A 17946-nucleotide genomic window follows, 5' to 3' on the forward strand; every position below is an offset into this window, starting at 1 on the left:
TGCCGCCCTGCGACCTTGAGTGACTTTCGCCTCCGCCCCCCCTCTGTGCCATATAAGGCGCCGGTCCCGCCCCCAGGAGGCTCGTCCGCGCGCGAGGCCGCAGCCTCATTTGCATACGTGGGAGGCGAAGGAGACAGCCTCTGCGCTCCCCTCTGACTCCACCCAAACAACGTCATACCAAGGCCCCACCCCCTCGCCACCGCCTCTTTAGTTTGGCTCCCACGTCCCGCATCTAGTTACGAACGGGTACGCAAACGCCTCCGTTTTACCGCAGCCACACGTGAGGCGGAGCTGGCAGGGCGCGAAGGGGTTTCTGGCTGTCCCGCGAGCGCGTGCGCTCACTCCCACGGCAGATTTCCACGCGCCTTATTTCCATGAGGACATTTCCATGTCCGCCCAGGCGCCCCTCGGTTCCGCCCACTGTGTTGTTTTGCGTACGCTCCGGGGCCGCTCCACTCCTCCCATCTCGGCTTTGCATAAGCACCGCCCAGTCCGCTCCCCGCCGCGTGCTGAGAATGCTGCTTTGCATACGCGCCGGGCCAGCCCCGCCCCCGGCCCCCTGCTTTGCATACGCGCCGGGCTGGCCCCGCCCCCCCTGTCAGCTGGAGGAAGCCGAGTAGGAAGCGGCCGCGATGTCCTTTTGTGTCCTACAAGCCGCCGGTGGCGCCGAGTGAGCGACGGGCCGGGCCGGGCTGGGCCGGGACGCGGCGGAGGCGGCGGCGGAGGAGGCGGGGCCCGGGCCGGGCGGCTTCCGTCCAGCACCGCGCAGCCCCGGCGCCGCGGGGCCCCCCATGCCGGGCCGGCCGCCGCTGCTGCTGCCGCTGCCGCCGCTGCTGCTGCTGCCGCCGCCGCCGCCGTCGTCGCCGCTGCTGCGGAGCCCCAGGTCCGGGGCCGGGCGGGGGCCGGGCGGGCAGGGCCGGGCCTAGGGCCCGCGGCCATGTGTGGCAGTCCGGGCTCCCGCCGTCGCGGGGCGCCCGGGCCGAGGCCGCGCGGCCCCGGGAGACACGTGGGGGCCTCGGGCCCGCGTGGGCGGGTGCCCCTTCCCGAGGCTGCGCGGGCTTTCTGGGTCAGGGGTCATGGCTGGCGGGTGGGGGGGGCAGCAAGTTTGTAACCCCTCCAAAACTCCGGGAGTTGGCCGTGGCGGAGGGGGGACTGGGGGGGTGTTATAGGAGGAAGAGCAAGGCCCCGCCCCTCCCCCTCCCCCCCCCCGCCGGCGTACTCGCCAGGTGAGCGGGGGGGGCAGGTGAGTGCGCAGGACCTTCGGGGGAAGGGAGGGAAGTTCGTGCCCCTGGGGTGGGGGCGGGGAGGGGGTCCCCACCGTCCGATGGAGGAGGTGAAAGGTGCGCTAATGTTGCGCCTCGGCCGCCCTGCCTTCCAGGAGGCCAGGTGTGGGCAATAGCCAGGGAGCACCTATGAATACGGGGGGGGGGGGCCCGGGCAGCCGGTTGGGTGCTGAAGGTCGCCGGCTTGTAACTTTAATCTGGGGCTCGAGATTACTTACACATAGGGCCATGGATGCTCCTCACTTACTTTCTGGGATCCAAGAATGGGGGGCCAGTTAGTTTCTTGAGACTTTTCTCCTGCTGCCCCCCTCCCCCCAGCCTGTTTCCCTGGTCCCAGCATAGGGCCTATCTCTTTCTGGGAATAAAATTCCTCTGGACTCTGCTCCCTGCCTCCTTTCTTCCTCCCCCCCCAGGTGCTGGCTCTGTGCCTAGCTGTTGGGCAACCAGGATGGATGGCTCCCCCTTCTCCTCCTGGAGCCTCTTACCACTCCGGGCCAGCTGGAGGCATCCTGGAGGCTTAGTGATGGCTTGAACCCTGGGCTGGAGGGGAGGAGACCTTGGCTGCTAATCCAGGCTCTGGCCCCATACATATCCGGCAAATCATTTCCCTTCCCCAGTTATAAAATAGAGGTCTTTCTAGCTCCTGCAATTTCTGAGGGTCCTCCCAGCTCTGACAGTTTATAATTCTGTGGTCTGGTGAGATAAGTCCACACTTTGCTCCTCAGGTGGCCAGGCCCCTGCAGGGCCTCTATCCCAGTGACAAAGGGCACCTGTACTTCTCCCATTACTGTTTTCCCTCCACTTTGTTTCCCCCAGGTATCTTTTGATCTCTAAGTCAGGCCTCCCTGGGTTAGGGCCCTCACTCACCCATTTCCCCTTTTTCTCCCTCTTCCACCAGGTGATCAGCAGCGCCATGTCTGGCCGGGAACGAGGGTCAGAGCCACTCTATATCAAGGCAGAGCCTGCCAGCCCAGACAGTCCTCGGGGCTCCTCCGAGGCTGAGCCTGAACCGCCGCCTGCCCGGCCTCCTGGCCCTGCCCCTACTCGGCGACGACTCCCCATGGGCAGGGAAGAGGATGAGGAAGGGGAGGGCACAGGGCTGGGTGAGAGGGGCAGCGGTGGTGGTGGGGGCAAGCTGGTGCTGAGCTCACTGCCCAAGCGCCTCTGCCTGGTGTGTGGGGACGTGGCTTCTGGCTACCACTATGGCGTGGCCTCCTGTGAGGCGTGCAAAGCCTTCTTCAAGAGGACCATCCAGGGTGAGCATGACCCCAGTATTTCACGGTCTTGGGCTCTTCTGGGTTCCCAGTAGTGGGTGGGTTGGAAGCCAGGGCCAACATGCAATGAATCCTAGCCCTGCTGCTCACTGTGCGACCTTGGCCTTGACCTTCTGGGCCTCAGTTTCTTCAAATGAGGATCTGACATCCTTCCTAGCACTAATTGTATGATTCTCTCAGTCTGTGACAAAGTAGGGTGCACACATCTGAAGCCCTTGTCCTCTCAGGGCTTATGGTCTAGAAAAAGTCATTTTGGTGAAGATGGGAAAGACCCTTCTGGGAGAGATGACTTTCTCCTTGATCGCTAGTGTCAGGGCAGATCTTGAAGGGATCTTAGGATCGAGAAGCGTGCTGGGAGACAAAGGGAATTCCCTGAGATCATCCTGTAGCTACTGAAAGTCAGCTATGACTTGAACTCAGGGGATCTGACTATGAATTCAGGGTCCTCATCATCTTTGCCATGTGGCTGCAGCCTCCCTCACTGTGGCCCCTGCCCCATGCAGATTAGAGCCCTGTGGAAGTTGGCAGAAGTTTCTCCTGGGTTCATGGGGGGCTGCTGCCTGCTGTGAACCTCATCTCTTACCTTGCCAGGGAGCATTGAGTACAGCTGCCCGGCCTCCAATGAGTGTGAGATCACCAAGCGGCGGCGGAAGGCCTGCCAAGCCTGCCGCTTCACCAAGTGCCTGCGGGTGGGCATGCTCAAGGAAGGTGAGTGAGTAGAGAGGAGACCCCGGCCTGAGGGAGGGAAGGCTTGGCTCCTGCCTGGGAGAGACCTTGGTAGTCTGGGCTGAGGTGGACTCGTTATACTGAACCTACTCTGCCCCACCTCTCCCTTTTTCAGGGGTTCGTTTAGACCGGGTCCGAGGCGGACGGCAGAAATACAAGCGTCGGCCTGAGGTAGAGCCCCTGCCCTTTCCAGGACCCTTCCCCTCTGCTCCTCTGGCACCTCCAGGGGGGACTCGGAAGACAGGTGAGAAGCCGCTTGCCTGGGTCTGGGGCAAGCCTGGTCCCGGTGCGGAGGGCTCTGCAGGCCCCACATGTGACTACACCCCTGCCTCTCTGTCCCTGCAGCCCCTGTGAATGCCCTCGTGTCCCACCTGCTTGTCGCAGAGCCGGAGAAACTATATGCAATGCCTGACCCAGCAGGCCCTGACGGGCACCTGCCAGCTGTGGCTACACTGTGCGACCTTTTCGACCGGGAGATTGTGGTCACCATCAGCTGGGCTAAGAGCATCCCAGGTGAGGGGGGTGTGGCCAGGGTGTCTGAGCCTCACACTGGGCAGGGCCTCCTGACTCAGTTTCCTCGCCCTGATTGCAGGCTTCTCTGCCCTGTCCCTGTCGGACCAGATGTCGGTATTGCAGAGTGTGTGGATGGAGGTGTTGGTGTTGGGGGTGGCCCAGCGCTCGCTGCCCCTGCGGGATGAGCTGGCCTTTGCTGAGGACCTGGTTCTGGATGAGGAGGGAGCCCGGGCAGCCGGGCTGGGCGAGCTGGGGGCCGCACTCCTGCAGCTGGTTCGCCGGCTCCAGGCCCTTCGTCTGGAACGGGAGGAATACGTGCTGCTCAAGGCCTTAGCTTTGGCCAACTCCGGTGAGACATGTTCCGGGGATGGGAGTGTAGGGGTGGGAGCAGCCAGGGGTGGGCTTTGTTCCGGGGTGGTGTCTCATGGTACCCCCAGCAGCCCTTGAGCCTGGGTGATAGGTGAGCGTGCAGGGGCTCCCACAAGAGAGAGGAGGGGAGCCCGGACCTTCTGGGCCCCGCTCAGCTTGTCAGCTTGCTCACTGAGGTCAGAGCTGGAAGGGACCTCGGGCATCGTCTTCTTACAAAGGAGACGGTGAGGCACGGAAAAGAGAAGTGACATTCCCTGAGCCACGGACTAAGTGGACCAGCCAGGATTTGAACCTGGGTCTGGTGAGCTCTCTTCACTGAGTTATCCTGTGGCATGCAGAATCCAGTTGGGCCCAGTCCTAGCTGGCTCTTCTGTGTTGGGCCCACACTATTTCATTGGATTCTCAGCTTCCCCCTAGATACAAAGCAGGGTGGGCTCCCTGGAGAGGGGCAGGGCAGGCTGGCTGCCCCCTGAGCTGAGCCCTTCCCTCCTCTCCCCCAGACTCAGTGCACATAGAAGATGCTGAGGCCGTGGAGCAGCTGCGAGAAGCCTTGCATGAAGCCTTGCTGGAGTATGAAGCTGGGAGGGCTGGCGGGGGCCCCGGTGGGGGGGCCGAGCGCCGCCGGGCTGGACGGCTGCTGCTCACCCTGCCCCTCCTCCGCCAGACGGCGGGCAAAGTGTTGGCCCATTTCTATGGGGTGAAGCTGGAGGGGAAGGTCCCCATGCACAAGCTTTTCCTGGAGATGCTGGAGGCCATGATGGACTGATGCGGGGAGGGCTGTTGCTCTAGTGGACATGTGTGTGTGGGGGAGGTGCTGGCAGGACCGGCAGGGGTGGGGGGGGGAGGGGGTTGAGCCCCAGAAGAAGCCCAGGGGAGGGCATGGGCAATGCCCACAGCCTGCTGGCAGTGCCAGGGCAGTGTTAACAGCCCATGGGAACCAGGCCCATGCCCACCCTATCCCCTTCCATAGGCACCTAGAGGAGCGAGGCTAGGTGGTGCTGCTCCAACCAGTAGAGGGAAGCACTGCCCCTCGCAAGCCATAATCTACCCCCGGATTGGGGGGGGCCTTGTGGAAGCCATAAAGGGGGGCTGCTGGGGAGACTGGGGTACCAGGGGAGAGGCAAGAGATCTCAGGGAGGGAAGGGTCGGGGGCCCCAGCTTCCCCTTCGGTTAATGCTTTTTGCTGCTGCTTGGCCCACCCCCAGGGGCCTGGCTCCCCCCTCTAGCAGAGCCGGGGCTGGAGAGCAAGTACCCCAAACCCTTCCCTCCTTGCCATTTATACTGGGCATTATTACTGCCCCCCAAACCCCAACCCTTCTCCCCCTTTAAAGCAATAAATCAGAGCTGGCTCCTCTCTTCCCCTCCCCAACCTGTCCCTGGAGCTGGGCCAAGGGATGATTCCCAGACCCCTGGGGGGGGGGGGCCACAGCATCTACTCTATCCCCTGCATAGCAATAACACTATATTTATTTTTAGGGTTTGGACTGAGGGAGGAGCAGGGGCCACTGGGGTAGGGCCTGGGCCCGCCTCCTCCCAGGACTGAGTGGGGGAACAGAGCTGTACAGAGACTCTATTTTAATGTATATTTGCTGCAAAGAAAAAAAAAACATGCGTTCAGTTTTGAACCTTTAATGAGGAAAAAAAATATAACAGCAATCATACCATCCCCCCAGGGCTCTGTGTGGTCTGGGGACTGTGGACGGGAGGATGACAAGCTCATCCTGGATGAATGATAATAAAAGATGGACACAAAGTGGGGGGGGGGGAATAAAGCTCTGCAACCTAGGATGCTGCCTCTTCATCACTCAGCAGCATGTTGGGGATCCCACGGCTGATGGGGAACACGCGTCCAGATTCTGGGCACTGCAAAGTGCCCTCGACCACCTCCACCTGCAGGATGACCACAAGATGAGGGCATGGCAGGGCTGGGCCTGGCAAGTGCAAATGCCACCCAGAGGCCGGGAGAAGGGTGAGAGCCGCAGTGCCCCGGCCTGCCTAGGACCCTCACCTCTAACAGGACGTGGTGCACCTTCCTCAGAAAGTCTTCATCCTTCTCGTAGCCCTCCTCCAGCTGCCTGGGCAGCTCAGACAGGTGTCCCAGCTGTAGGAAGGGACAAAGGCAGCTTGGATTACAGGCCCGGGGCTCTGTCCTGCCCAGGACCCCCGGATGTTCACATTGTTAACTCCTCTGATGCCAAACCCAGAGGCTGCTGAGACATTTCCCAGTCTCCGCGAGAAACCTTTCTCCTGGGGCCCTGGGCCGTCCAGCCTGGCCTCTGCCCTTCCTAGAGCAAGGTCTGACCCGCTACTGCCCAGCATTTATTAAACACCTGCTGTTTGCCAGACTCTGGAGGCACCGGGGCTCGGCCCTGTCCAGCACTTCAGCATGGGGTCCCCAAGTGCCTTTGGGCCGCCAGCGGGGTCCAGTTCTTTCCCTTAGAGCCCTCCCTCACTTGGCGGATGGGGCCTCGGGGGTCCGCTCTGTCCACTGCCCCCTGACCTCGGAGTTTTTACCCTTCTCTACCCAGCATCCACTTGGAGATAAGCACAAACCACCGCGGCTAAAGCCTGGACAAATATTCCGTGCAGGGCCGGTCCGGACTTGAACTCGGGGCCTCCCGACACTGAGCCACCCGAGGATCGTCTCTCAGTGTGTGCTTGTGGACCGACCAAGCGCTTTACTCAACACCATCTCAAGGCTCGGGGCGGGGTGGGGGAGGGGCACACGGGGGGAGGGGACGTGCGTGGGCCCTCACGCTCTCGGCCGCTTCCACCAGCGCCGCCCACTCCATCTTGGGGATCATGCGCGTCACGAAGTCCGGATTGAAGTCCACGGGGCTCACGCGGATCTCGGTGGCCTGAGAGTGGGGGACACACCGGGCTTGTCACGTGGGCTGCCGGCCGGGCATGGGCCCTTTCCCCCCCACCCCGCCCCACTCCGCCTCGAGTACCTGGATACGCAGCGGGAAGCCCCGGGGCCCCACCCCACGCACGTGGGAGCTCAGCAAGTTGTGGGTCAAGAGCTTCATCCCGGCCTGCGCGCGCATCCGAACCGGAACCGGAACCGGGTCTGCGACCCACACTCGTCACTTCCGTCTCCTCTCGCTACTTCCCCCTCCCGTTCGAGAACCCCTTTCCTCCCCCTGGCCACTTACGGAAGAGGCGGGGCACCCCTCCCCAAACAGGATGTTGCGGGAGCCGCAGCTGCCCCGCAGCTTTTAGTTCCGGAAACTTGTCGTTTTCCCGCCCCTAAATGCAAATAACACAGTTAGAGCCAGATGCGCATGCGCATCCTCGCTGCAGCCCGAGGCTAAGCTTCCTGATGCTGCAAGAGGGCGGTACCAAGCGTAGGTCGGCAGTGCGCGCATGCGTTCTTATACGCCTTTCCCGGCATTTGCACTCATGCACGTGCATTTCTGCGCAACTACACGTGTGTGCCGCTAGGTGGCTCAGTGGAGAATGTGCGGGGGAACCCAGCGGAAAGTTGTCTTGACACTTTCCCTTTCGGCCAGTTGCCCAGCCTGTCCCAATCTCGGTTTCCTCATCTATAAAATTGGAATGATAATGGGCCTGGTTCTCAGGGATGAGGACCAAATGGGATAAGTCATAATAAGAGCTAGCGTTTACATTGCTGGCTTTGCTGTTTGTCCTTCTCTAAAAGGAACATATGACATGTAAGTGAACTGGATTTGTGAGGCAGGGCTGTGCAAAGTCACCAGCCTCACGTTCTCCTGAGTCATCAGGGGCCAGTGAGAAGTTATAGATCAGGACAACTGGAGATGGCCCAGGATGCGGTGGGAGGCCTTGGCCTTTCAAAACTGAGGTCTTTAACAAGTCTCAGCAAATATGGCCTTATTGAATCCTTGCAACCGTAGGAGGAAGGTGCTATTATTAAAGGGGACGCTAGGGGGCGCAGTGGATAACTCGCGGGGCCTGTAGTCAAGAAGACCAGTTCTACGTTAATACATTATTGGTGGAGTTGTGAAATGATCTAACCATTTTGGAGAATAATTTGGAACTATGCCCAAAGGGCTACAAAAATGTGCATACCCTTTGATCCAGCAATAGCACTTCTGGGGCTATATCCCAAAGAGATCAAATAAATGGGAAAAGGACCCACATGTACAAAAATTTTCATAGCAGCTCTTTTTGTGGTGGCAAAGAATTGGAAATTGAGAGGATGCCCATCCATTGGGGAATGGCTGAGCAAGTTGTGGTATATGAATGTAATGGAATGCCATTGTGCTACAAGAAATGATGAACAGGCTGACTTCAGAAAAATCTGGAAAGACTTGTATGGTCTGATGCTGAGTGAAGTGAGCAGAACTAAGAGGACTTTGTACTCAATAACAGCCACGTTATGCAATGACTAAGATTGTTAAACTGAACCCTTCTAAGCATTATGAGGATCTAAGACATCTCCAGAGGCCTCGGGATGGAAAATGCTGTCCATATCCAAAGAAAGAACTATGGAAGTCGAATCGCTATCACTTATTTTTCTCTTCTGTTTAGTTTTGTTTCATCTTTCTGATGGTTCCTCCTATTGGTTTTAATTTTTACTTACAATTTCACTAATGTGAAAATATGTTTAATGGGTATGTAAATGTAAAGCCTATGTCAGATTGTGTGCTGTCTTGTGGAGAGTGGGGGAGAGGAAGGGGGAGAAAAATTTTCAACTCAAAAGCATATGGAAGTGATTGTTGATAAATCAAAATAAATTAATAAAAATTTAAAAAAAAGACCAGTTCTAATCAAGCCTCAGACATTTCCTAGCTGAGCTAGACACCTAACCCTGTTTGCCTCAGTTTCCTCATTTGTGAAATGAGCTGGAGAAGGGAGTGGCAAACCACTCTGGTATCTTTGCCAAGAAAACCCCCAATGGGGTCAGGAAGCACTGGGCTGAGCACGTGGCTCCCTGTTGCCTCCAGGAGCAGATACAAAGTCCTCTGTTTGGTATTCAAAGCCCTTCACGGCCTGCCCCTCCTCCCTTTCTCACACCTCACTCCCAGACCTTCTTTGATCTAGGGACGCTGGCCTTGAAGGAGACCCTCCGTCAGCTGACTCAGAGAATTTCCACTATCTGTCATCCATGTCTGAAATGCTTCTCTCCTCACCTCCGCCTCCACTGGCTTTCACGCCCCAGCTAAAGTCCCACCCCTTGCTTATCTCCAATTTATCTTTTGTTTTCTGTATTCCCCCATTAGACTGGGAACTTCTCGAGGGCAGGCACTGTCTTTTGCCTTACTTTATATGTCCAGTGCTTAGCACAGTTCCTGGCACATAGTAGATGCTTAATAAATATTTTCACAAAGAATCTATGGGCGATACCACATATAAACAAAGAAGCTATAGACAAGGAACAGAGATGTGGTATTGTGAATAGAGAACCAGCCCTGGAGTCAGGAGGACCTGAGTTCAAATATGGCCTCAGACCCTTCCCACTCACTAGCTGTGTGACCCTGGGCAAACCACTTAAGTCCAAGTGCCTCACCAAAAAAAAAAAAAAAAAGTACAGAAGCTATAGACAGAATTAACTGGGGTTAGTCTGAGAGGACTGGAAAGGTGGGCGGGTTCTAGGTTATGAAAGGTTTTGAGGATTTTGTATTTGCTCTTGGAGGCCACGGGAAACCATTGGGGGTTGTGTGTGTGTGTGTGTGTGTGTGTGTGTGTGTGTGTGTGTGTGTGACATCTTCTGACCTGAACTTTAGGAAGATCAATTTGGATGGACTGGAGTGGGCAGAGACCTGAGGCAGACAGGCTGTCGTAACAGAAAGAAGCGGAGGCACCCAACGTAGAAGGCTCGAAGGAGAGAGATAGAAAGATAGCTGGCAGGGATGGAAGGATCAAGAGAGGGTGGGGAAGCCACGGTTGTGCTTGTAGGTAGCGGGGCAACGGGCACAGACAGGTAAGTGACAAGAGTCGGGGTGCGGAGGGACCAGATTCTGGAGGAGATGGATTGGACCGGATGGGATGGCTTGGCTTGGAGAAGGACCACAACACCACGTGAGATGGGGGTGAAGGAGGAGAAGGGGGCACAGGGCACCTGGGTGACGTGAACCTAGAAAGAGAGAGGAGAGGGGGCTCTTGTTATGTGCGCACGGGCTCAGGTTGAGGCTGTCAGCTGAGAGAGGGCGCCATGGCAAGTCTGAGCAGGGGTTAGGAGGCTGGCAAGAGCCACTGCGCTAAGCGTGTCATTGCACAGGAGTGCGCATTCAAACGCCGGGCCCTCCCGGCCTCCTTCCACGCCACATGTCAATCACACGCTGACAAGCTGGAGAGAAAGAACGGTGCAGCCAGACTAATGAGTGGCGAGCCCCACAGTGGTTCGTCCCCGGCCCCCTTCAGCACTTCGCCAATGAGGCTCGGGACCGCCCCCCTCACGCCGCCCCAGCCGCCGGCTCTGGTTGGCTCGCGGAGGTGCCCGCCCCTCCCCTCCCCCTCTCTTCCCAGTTGCTGAGTGGCTCGCAGTCTCTCGGCCCTGCTCCTTCATGCAAATGAGGAGTGCCGCAGGGGCGGGGCTTCATCCAGGGGCGGGCCTACGCAGAGCCGGGCGGGGATGAGGCTGGCCCGGCTGCTCGCCCTCGGGCGCCGCGCTGGGCCGGCTCTTAAAGCGGCGTCGCGAGCTGCCCGGGCGGCTCAGACCTTCCCTGCCGCGTCGGTCCGGACCCTGCGCAGCGCACCTGCAGCCATGGCCCCGATCAAGGTGAGCCTCGGCCCCAGATCTTGACTTTGAGCTTCGCAGTCCCCCCTCCCCCCGGACCGACCCCCCAAGCGGACTCATCCCCATGTCAGACACCCACTTCATGGACTGACACCCCCAGCGATCCTCCGTGTTAGTGACCCATTTTGCTGTTTGATCCCTCCATCCGCCCCCCATATTCTGGATTCCCCGTGCGGACCTATCCACTGACGCCCCTCCCCTTCTAGATGGAGTTTCTATAGCAGTTGACCCAGGGGCCTCTTATTATTGACCCTCCCTGCCCATCTTCCTGCCTCAGCCCTTTGCAGCCCCCTCCTTGTGAACTGACCGTGGTGGGGGTCCCTTCTCTGGACTGAGCCTCCCCCATTACAAATTGATGATAAATATAGACGGAATTCCTCACTGCACGTGACTGTGCATCTCTTCTGGCTCCACAGGGTCATAGATTGGGAACTGGCCCGAGGGTAGGGGTTATCTCCCTTTGGTGAGTACCTGGCCCTTAGCTGGGGCTGCTTTGGGAGTGCTTCTTGATCGACTCATCTGATCTAAGCGTCTGATTTTACAGATGAGGAAACTGAGGCCCGCGCAGTTTTAAGTGATTTGCCAGGGGTGGTATAGGGAGTGCACAGCAGAACTGAGTTTTACCATAGATCTTCAGACTGCAGATTTGCTTAATGTGCCGAACCTCTCAAAAAGGAGGAATTTTCCCTGGATTGACCACTCATTTAGACTGATAGCCCCACCTTCATCCAACGTAGCTCGGACATCTCCTATGCAGAATGATTCTTTTCTGATCAGTCCCCATTGTGGACTGATGCCCCATCTGGTCCAACCTGTACCCCCATATAAACTGACTCCTCGACCGGTGAGCTCTTCTTCCTCCTCCTGCTGCTAATGTCCTGAGATATTCATTCAGCCCCAAATGCCTCAGACTGGTGATTTGGGTGGTGGAGACCCAGATCCTCCCCTCTGATCAAACCTGAGTCACTCCAGTTCCCCGAGCCATTGTTCTCAGTTACTTAAAGAATTAACGGTTTCCTCTCTCCCATTCTGTGCCTCTGTATGGAATTGCTCCCTGCCTGGTCTGTCCCTCTCCCTCCCACCCCTGAGGTTGGGATATATTTCACCGGTGTGTGTGTGTGTGTGTGTGTGAGAGAGAGAGAGAGAGAGAGAGAGAGAGAGAGAGAGAGAGAGAGAGAGAGAGAGAGAGAGAGTTTTAGACCTTGTTTTGGACCATTTCCCCTCACCTTCTTCCCAAAGCCAGAAATTCTGGTCACTGTGTCTTCTTCCAAGCCCCAGCATCCTGCAGGGGCACTCAACCGGGCAAATCCCAGAGGCTGGCATGACTTTGCCCTCTTCCTTCCAGACTGCAGTCTTTCTGCCCCTCCCTGCCGCTCCCAGCCCCATCCCACTCCTTTCCCAGAACGAAGGCTTCCGTCTTGCCCCACAGAAGCCATTCATCTGGATTATGCAGCACCTGTTTGCCCACATAACCGTCTTCCATATGCCCAAGGGAAGGATCATGACTTCCTGGAAATTTAGAACTGCTTGGGTGGGGATGGGCTGGGGGGTGCTCCGACTGTCCCTGGTGGCAGGGAAGGGGCCAGGAAACTGTCCTGGGAATTTCCCTTTGCAGCCCTGGTCACCGAGGCTGTGAACCCAGTCCTGGCTTCCCCTCAGGGTCTGTCATCCCTCTAGCTCTGAGCCTTCTCCTCCTGCAGGTGGGTGATGCCCTTCCGTCTGTGGAGGTATTTGAGGGAGATCCAGGCAAGAAGGTGAACCTGGCAGAGCTGTTCAAAGGCAAGAAAGGGGTACTCTTTGGGGTCCCCGGAGCTTTCACACCAGGCTGTTCCAAGGTAGGGGAATGATACCCAACAGTATGACCTAGTTGTCTGAGAGTGAAATGGGGTATTGAGGCCTCTATGACCAGAGGATGGGTGACCCCTTGTTTTGGGAATGGAGGAGGGGGTGGCTGGTGAAGTACAGGCTAGATAAGATGGGCTCTGAAGCCCCTTCCCACTCTCTTGTAAGTGAAAAATGATAACATTCTGGGGTCCTTGTAGATCCAAGGGAAATGAGGGAGGGCTTGGGGAGGTCTGAGGAGAAGGAGGGGGAGGGAAGGGTGAGAAAGGACATAGAGCTGCTAACCCCTGTGCATTTCCTTCCCCAGACCCACCTACCTGGCTTTGTGGAGCAGGCTGATGCCTTGAAGTCCAAGGGGGCTGAGGTGGTAGCCTGCATCAGTATCAATGATGTCTTCGTGGTCAGTGAGTGGGGCCTCTCACAGAAAGCTTCGGGCAAGGTAAGGCCCTTGGGGAGGGGGCATGGGTTGAGGTGGAGGCTGATTGAGGGGAGGGCAGAGGACGAGGCTGACACCCCTCCCCCATCCTTCTGTCTCCAGGTTCGGCTCCTGGCTGACCCTACAGGGGCCTTTGGGAAGGTAAATGTCTGTAGTCACTATTGGGGACCATCTTGGGAAAGGGGAGGTAACCACCACAGAGGGGAATAGGGGACTCCTGGGGCCTGGCGCAGTGCTGGGAGAGGCAGGGCTAGGCGAGGGGAGTCGTGATCTGGGTCCACATCCCAGTTCAGTCATTTCCTAGCTGTGTGACCTTGGGCCACTCCCTTCTCCTCCTGGGGCCTGTGAAATGACTGGGATGGACTGAGAAAGCAGGGCTTCAGCTGCTGAGGGAAGAGGAGGCTTGATTTTGGTGGGGGCAAGGGGCCGGTCTTCTGGGGGGGACCCTCCTGGTGACCTTGGCTTCTCTCTCCATCTGGTCACCTTCTCCACTCTCACAGGCGACGGAGCTGTTACTGGATGATTCCCTTGTACCCCTGTTTGGAAATCGTCGTCTGAAGAGGTGAGGCCTGTGGAACCCTCTGCTGGGACTCCCGTCCTGGGCCCTGACCACACTCCCCCATTGGCCCTTGGAGTCCCCACCCTGGGCCCTGGGTGCCCCCTGACCCCACTCCCCCATTGGCCCTTGGAGTCCCCTCTTGGGCCCTGGCACCCTCCAGCCTGTGTCCCCCTGGGCCCTGGGTGTCCCCTGACCCCACTCCCCCGTTGGCCCTTGGAGTCCCCTCGTGGGCCCTGAGTGTCCCCTGACTCCCTGTGACCATCTGCAGGTTCTCCATGGTGGTGCAGGATGGTGTTGTGAAGGCTCTGAATGTGGAGCCGGATGGCACAGGCCTCAGCTGCAGCCTTGCCCCAAACCTTCTGTCCCAGCTCTGAAGCCAGAGCCTGCGTGAGACTGGCTCTGGACTTTGGGCTGTCTCCACAGGCCCGCCCAATTGGCATCGAGTCCACCAGCCTTTCTGGGTGCCTCTCTTCAAGGTTCTGCAATAAAATATTTCAGTTTTCTGTCTCTCAGTTCTCCTTTTTGCTGGGGAAGAATTTTCTGTGCCCATCTGGTACCATCTTAGGGCCTGCCCTCAGGGAGGCTACACTTGTAGGGGACAGTGGCAGGCCAGCCACGTGTGGAGTCACACCCATAGGTCATAAACAGAACAACCGATGGTGTGGGTCTGCAGCCCAAATGTGGAAGCTTCTGGATGTGGGGGCCCAGTGCAGGGTCTTGACTCTGGCAAATGTAGGGTGTTTTCTATGCTTGGTGGGCTCCTGGGTAGACCAGGGGGTGTCTGGCTTTGGGTAACCAAGGCTGAGCCTGGCCTGACCATAGAACCAGCTCGGGGAATGAGTGTCCTTCAGTTTCTCAGACCTCTGGTGGCCACTCCATTCTTCAACACTGCTGCCTCCACTCCCGGATCCTCCATGCCCGAGTTCCGTCATTTACCTGGTCTCTTCCCCTGTGTCTATAAGCTCATTTGGAGCCCCAATCCCTCCATCCCGGCTGGCCCTCGGAGAAGTGGCATCTGCTTAACACTGATTCCTTTGCCCACTCACTCCTTAACACCCGGCCTCTGTCTCGCTGCAGGCCCCACCACTTGGCCCAAGCAACTTCCTCCATTTTCTCTTTCTTTCTTTCTTTCTTTCTTTCTTTCTTTCTTTCTTTCTTTCTTTCTTTCTTTCTTTCTTTCTTTCTTTCTTTCTTTCTTTCTTTCTTTCTTTCTTTCTTTCTTTCTTTCTTTCTTTCTTTCTTTCTTTCTTTCTTTCTTTCTTTCTTTCTTTCTTTCTTTCTTTCTTTCTTTCTTTCTTTCTTTCTTTCTTTCTTTCTTTCTTTCTTTCTTTCTTTCGCAATTGGGGTTAAGTGACTTGTGCCAAGCCACACAGCTAGTAAGTGTCAAGTGTCTGAGGCCGGATTTGAACTCCTGACTCCAAGACCGGAGCTCTACCACTGTGTCACTTGGCTGCCTCTACTTCCTCCATTTTCAAAAATAAGAGCCTCATGTCTAAGGCCGATGGTCCCTTTTCTGTTCCTATCCTTGGTTTTTCTGTGGAATCAGATGCTGGACCACTCCCTTCTCTCTTGGTTTCTTTGACCTTGGACTCCGATGGTTTCCCCCCAGCATCTCCAACTAGTCTAAGTTTTGTTTTTATCTCACAGCTGATCCTGGGAGTGTTCCCTTCTCTTCCCTGTCCCCCTCGATGGAATTGAGCCCCACTTTGTAAGAAAGACCACGAAGCCAAAATAGGATACTGTGAGCGCGTCCGATGAGGTAGACAGCATTCTGACCAAGTGGCTCCCCACCTCTCTGCCTAGGGGAGAGAAGTGTGTTTTGTGAGCTGTTGCTCCTCTGGCTCACTGTTGGCGTTTTTTTCCGTTATTTAAGAGGTGGGCTTCCTTTTAGGGATCTCATCAGCAGGCAGGTCAAATTCAGAAGTATTTGTTCAGCACTGACTCTGCCAGGCCTCATACTAAGCACTCGAGATGCAAAAAGAGGCAAAAACCAATCCCTGCTCTCAGGTAGCTTGCATTCTAATGGAAACAAGACACAAGCCCCCATGCACCAATAAGTGGTATGCAGGCTGAATCGGAAGTAATGGATAGGAGGAGTCTTTAGAATCAAGGGGCTCCCGGGGAAGCTTCCTGTAGAAAGTGGAATTTTATCTGGGACCTGAAGGAAGCCGGGGCGGGGAGGGGCGGGGGGAGATGAGGTGGGAGAGGGTTCCAGGCATAGAACTCAAATATCACCTCTCTCATGAGGCCCTCTCTGTCCCTGGCACACGGTAGGCACTTAATAAATGCTTGTTGGCTGTGATGAATGAAAATTTTGGTGAGACAGAGTTTCTAGGTAATTTATAATCAATTTTATTAATTATTGCTAGCAGATAATTAAAAGATAGATTATAAGTTACCTAGAAACTAAGGTTATTTTTTTTCTCCCTGCTTGGGTTTCTCATAGCTTTGCCTTTGGTAGAGCAGACGGAGCTGTGTGCACAGACCCGCCTCTGACACCAGCTCTCAAGTTATGGACACGTCATTTAACCTTACTCTGTCTCAGTATCTTCATCTATAAAATGGGATAACAGCTAGAGTACTTCATTCACAGGGATGATGGGAGGATCAAATGGAAACCTGTATTGAGATAACCCATGCAAAACACTGTTTTAAATTTTAAAAAAATTTCTTTTTTGGCTAGGCAGTTGGGGGTAAGTGACTAGCCCAGGGTCACACAGCTAGTAAGTGTCAAGTGTCTGAGGCTGATTTGAACTCAGGTCCTGTGCTCTATCCACTGCACCACCTAGCTGTCCCTTAAATTAATTTTTTAAAAAATGAACAGAAATCTGATTTTTCTTCCCAACCATGTTGGAACAATAACAGCCAAGATCCTTCAATAAATATCTGTAGCCAGGCACGCCAAATTCCCTCGTTGGCTATGTCCCCAGAGATCTGGCTTATTCCGTGCCAAGGCACTCACCTCTCTCCTCATGGTCAGGAGGTGGCTTGCCTGCTTCCTCAATGGGTGCTCTGTAATTGAGGGCGAGCATTATGTGGGTCAGAGCTTTTGTGGCTTTCACACTTGTTTGTTTTTATGATGTTGATATTAAAGGAGTAGGGATTATTCTCTTGGCTCTGCTCACTCCCCTCTATATCAGGTCAAACAAGTCTTTTCAGGTGGCTTTGAAAACATCAATTTCCTCATTCCTTACAGCGCAACAGGACTTCAAACCACAGTTTGTTCAGCCAGCCCCTAATTGAAGGGCATCCCCCTCGTCTCCAGTTTTTCTGCTGCTACAAAAAGAGCCGCTATAAATATTTTTCTCCAGTAGGACACATTTCTCTTTTTTTGATCTCTTTGGGGTAGAGGCCTAGCAGGGGAATTGCTGGGTCAAAGGAAATGCACTGTTTAGCAAATTTTTGTGTATCATTGCAAATCATTTTCTTTTTAAAAAGTATATAAATATAGGAACACAAATAAGTTTATTAAATAGTTATTCATCCAGAGTAGGACTCTGAGGAGTAAAAAATATGATTTATTTTTGACATTCATTTTTTTAAAATTTGAGGTCTGAATTCTTTCCCTCCCACTCACCCCTCCCCTACCCATCAGAAGGCAAGAAATGTGATATCAATTATATGTGTGAAATCATGCAGAACATAGTTTCATATTAGCCAGGTTATCAAAAAAACCCCAAACAAATAAAAGCAAGAAAAATAAAGAAAGTGAAGAAATTATGCTTTAATCTGGATGCAGACTCTGTCAGTACTTTATCTGGAGGTGGGTAGCATTTTTCATCCTAAATCCTTCAGAGTTGTTCAAGATCATTGTACTTGAGCAGAATAGCTAAGTCATTCATAGTTAATCATGGTATACTATGGCTGTTTCTGTGTACAATGTTCTCCTGGTTCTGCTCATTTCACTTTGCATCCGTTCACATATGTCTCCCCAGGTTCTTCTGAAACCACCCCCCTTGTCATGTCTAATATTCCATCACAAGCATGTATCACATTCCCCAGTGGATGGGCATCCCCTCAATTTCTGATTCTTGGCCACCACAAAAAGAGCTGCTATAAATACTTTTGTACACGTGGATCCTTTTCCTTTTCCTTTGTCTCTCTGGGATACAGACCTTGTAGTGGTATTGCTGGCTCAATGGCTATGCAGTTTTATAGTTCTTTGGGCATAGTTCCAAATCGCTCTCCAGAAAGTAAAAATTATTTTCCAGAATGGTTGGACT

General features: G+C 55.2%; 3 protein-coding genes across 4 annotated transcripts; 2 read left to right on the plus strand and 1 right to left on the minus strand.

Annotated features, from left to right (window-relative positions):
• Positions 1-565: 565 nt before the first annotated feature.
• On the plus strand, positions 566-5930 carry ESRRA (estrogen related receptor alpha). Of its 2 annotated transcripts, none has more exons than XM_020967960.2 (7): positions 566-670; positions 2182-2539; positions 3149-3265; positions 3399-3527; positions 3629-3796; positions 3876-4145; positions 4666-5930. In XM_020967960.2, the coding sequence occupies exons 2-7, from the start codon at positions 2197-2199 to the stop codon at positions 4929-4931; spliced, it is 1293 nt and encodes a 430-aa protein (XP_020823619.1). In that variant the 5' UTR covers positions 566-670; positions 2182-2196; the 3' UTR covers positions 4932-5930. The 2 variants fall into 2 exon arrangements, with proteins under 2 accessions (XP_020823619.1, XP_020823620.1); XM_020967961.2 differs by lacking the exon at positions 566-670 and adding an exon at positions 777-883.
• TRMT112 (tRNA methyltransferase activator subunit 11-2) lies at positions 5779-7285 on the minus strand. The gene is made up of 4 exons (XM_020967977.2): positions 7117-7285; positions 6922-7023; positions 6174-6266; positions 5779-6055 (listed from the first exon to the last, which is right to left on the minus strand). Exons 1-4 carry the CDS (start codon positions 7210-7212, stop codon positions 5948-5950), a joined length of 399 nt encoding a protein of 132 aa, XP_020823636.1. The 5' UTR covers positions 7213-7285; the 3' UTR covers positions 5779-5947.
• A 3411-nt stretch (positions 7286-10696) lies between these two features.
• On the plus strand, positions 10697-14230 carry PRDX5 (peroxiredoxin 5). Its single transcript, XM_020967976.1, has 6 exons — positions 10697-10868; positions 12587-12721; positions 13036-13167; positions 13267-13305; positions 13665-13726; positions 13992-14230. The coding sequence occupies exons 1-6, from the start codon at positions 10722-10724 to the stop codon at positions 14095-14097; spliced, it is 621 nt and encodes a 206-aa protein (XP_020823635.1). The 5' UTR covers positions 10697-10721; the 3' UTR covers positions 14098-14230.
• Positions 14231-17946: the final 3716 nt, after the last annotated feature.

This window comes from Phascolarctos cinereus, unplaced genomic scaffold (genome assembly GCF_003287225.1).
Source record: "Phascolarctos cinereus isolate Bilbo 61053 unplaced genomic scaffold, phaCin_HiC Scaffold_9;HRSCAF=440, whole genome shotgun sequence".
NCBI lineage: Eukaryota > Metazoa > Chordata > Mammalia > Diprotodontia > Phascolarctidae > Phascolarctos > Phascolarctos cinereus.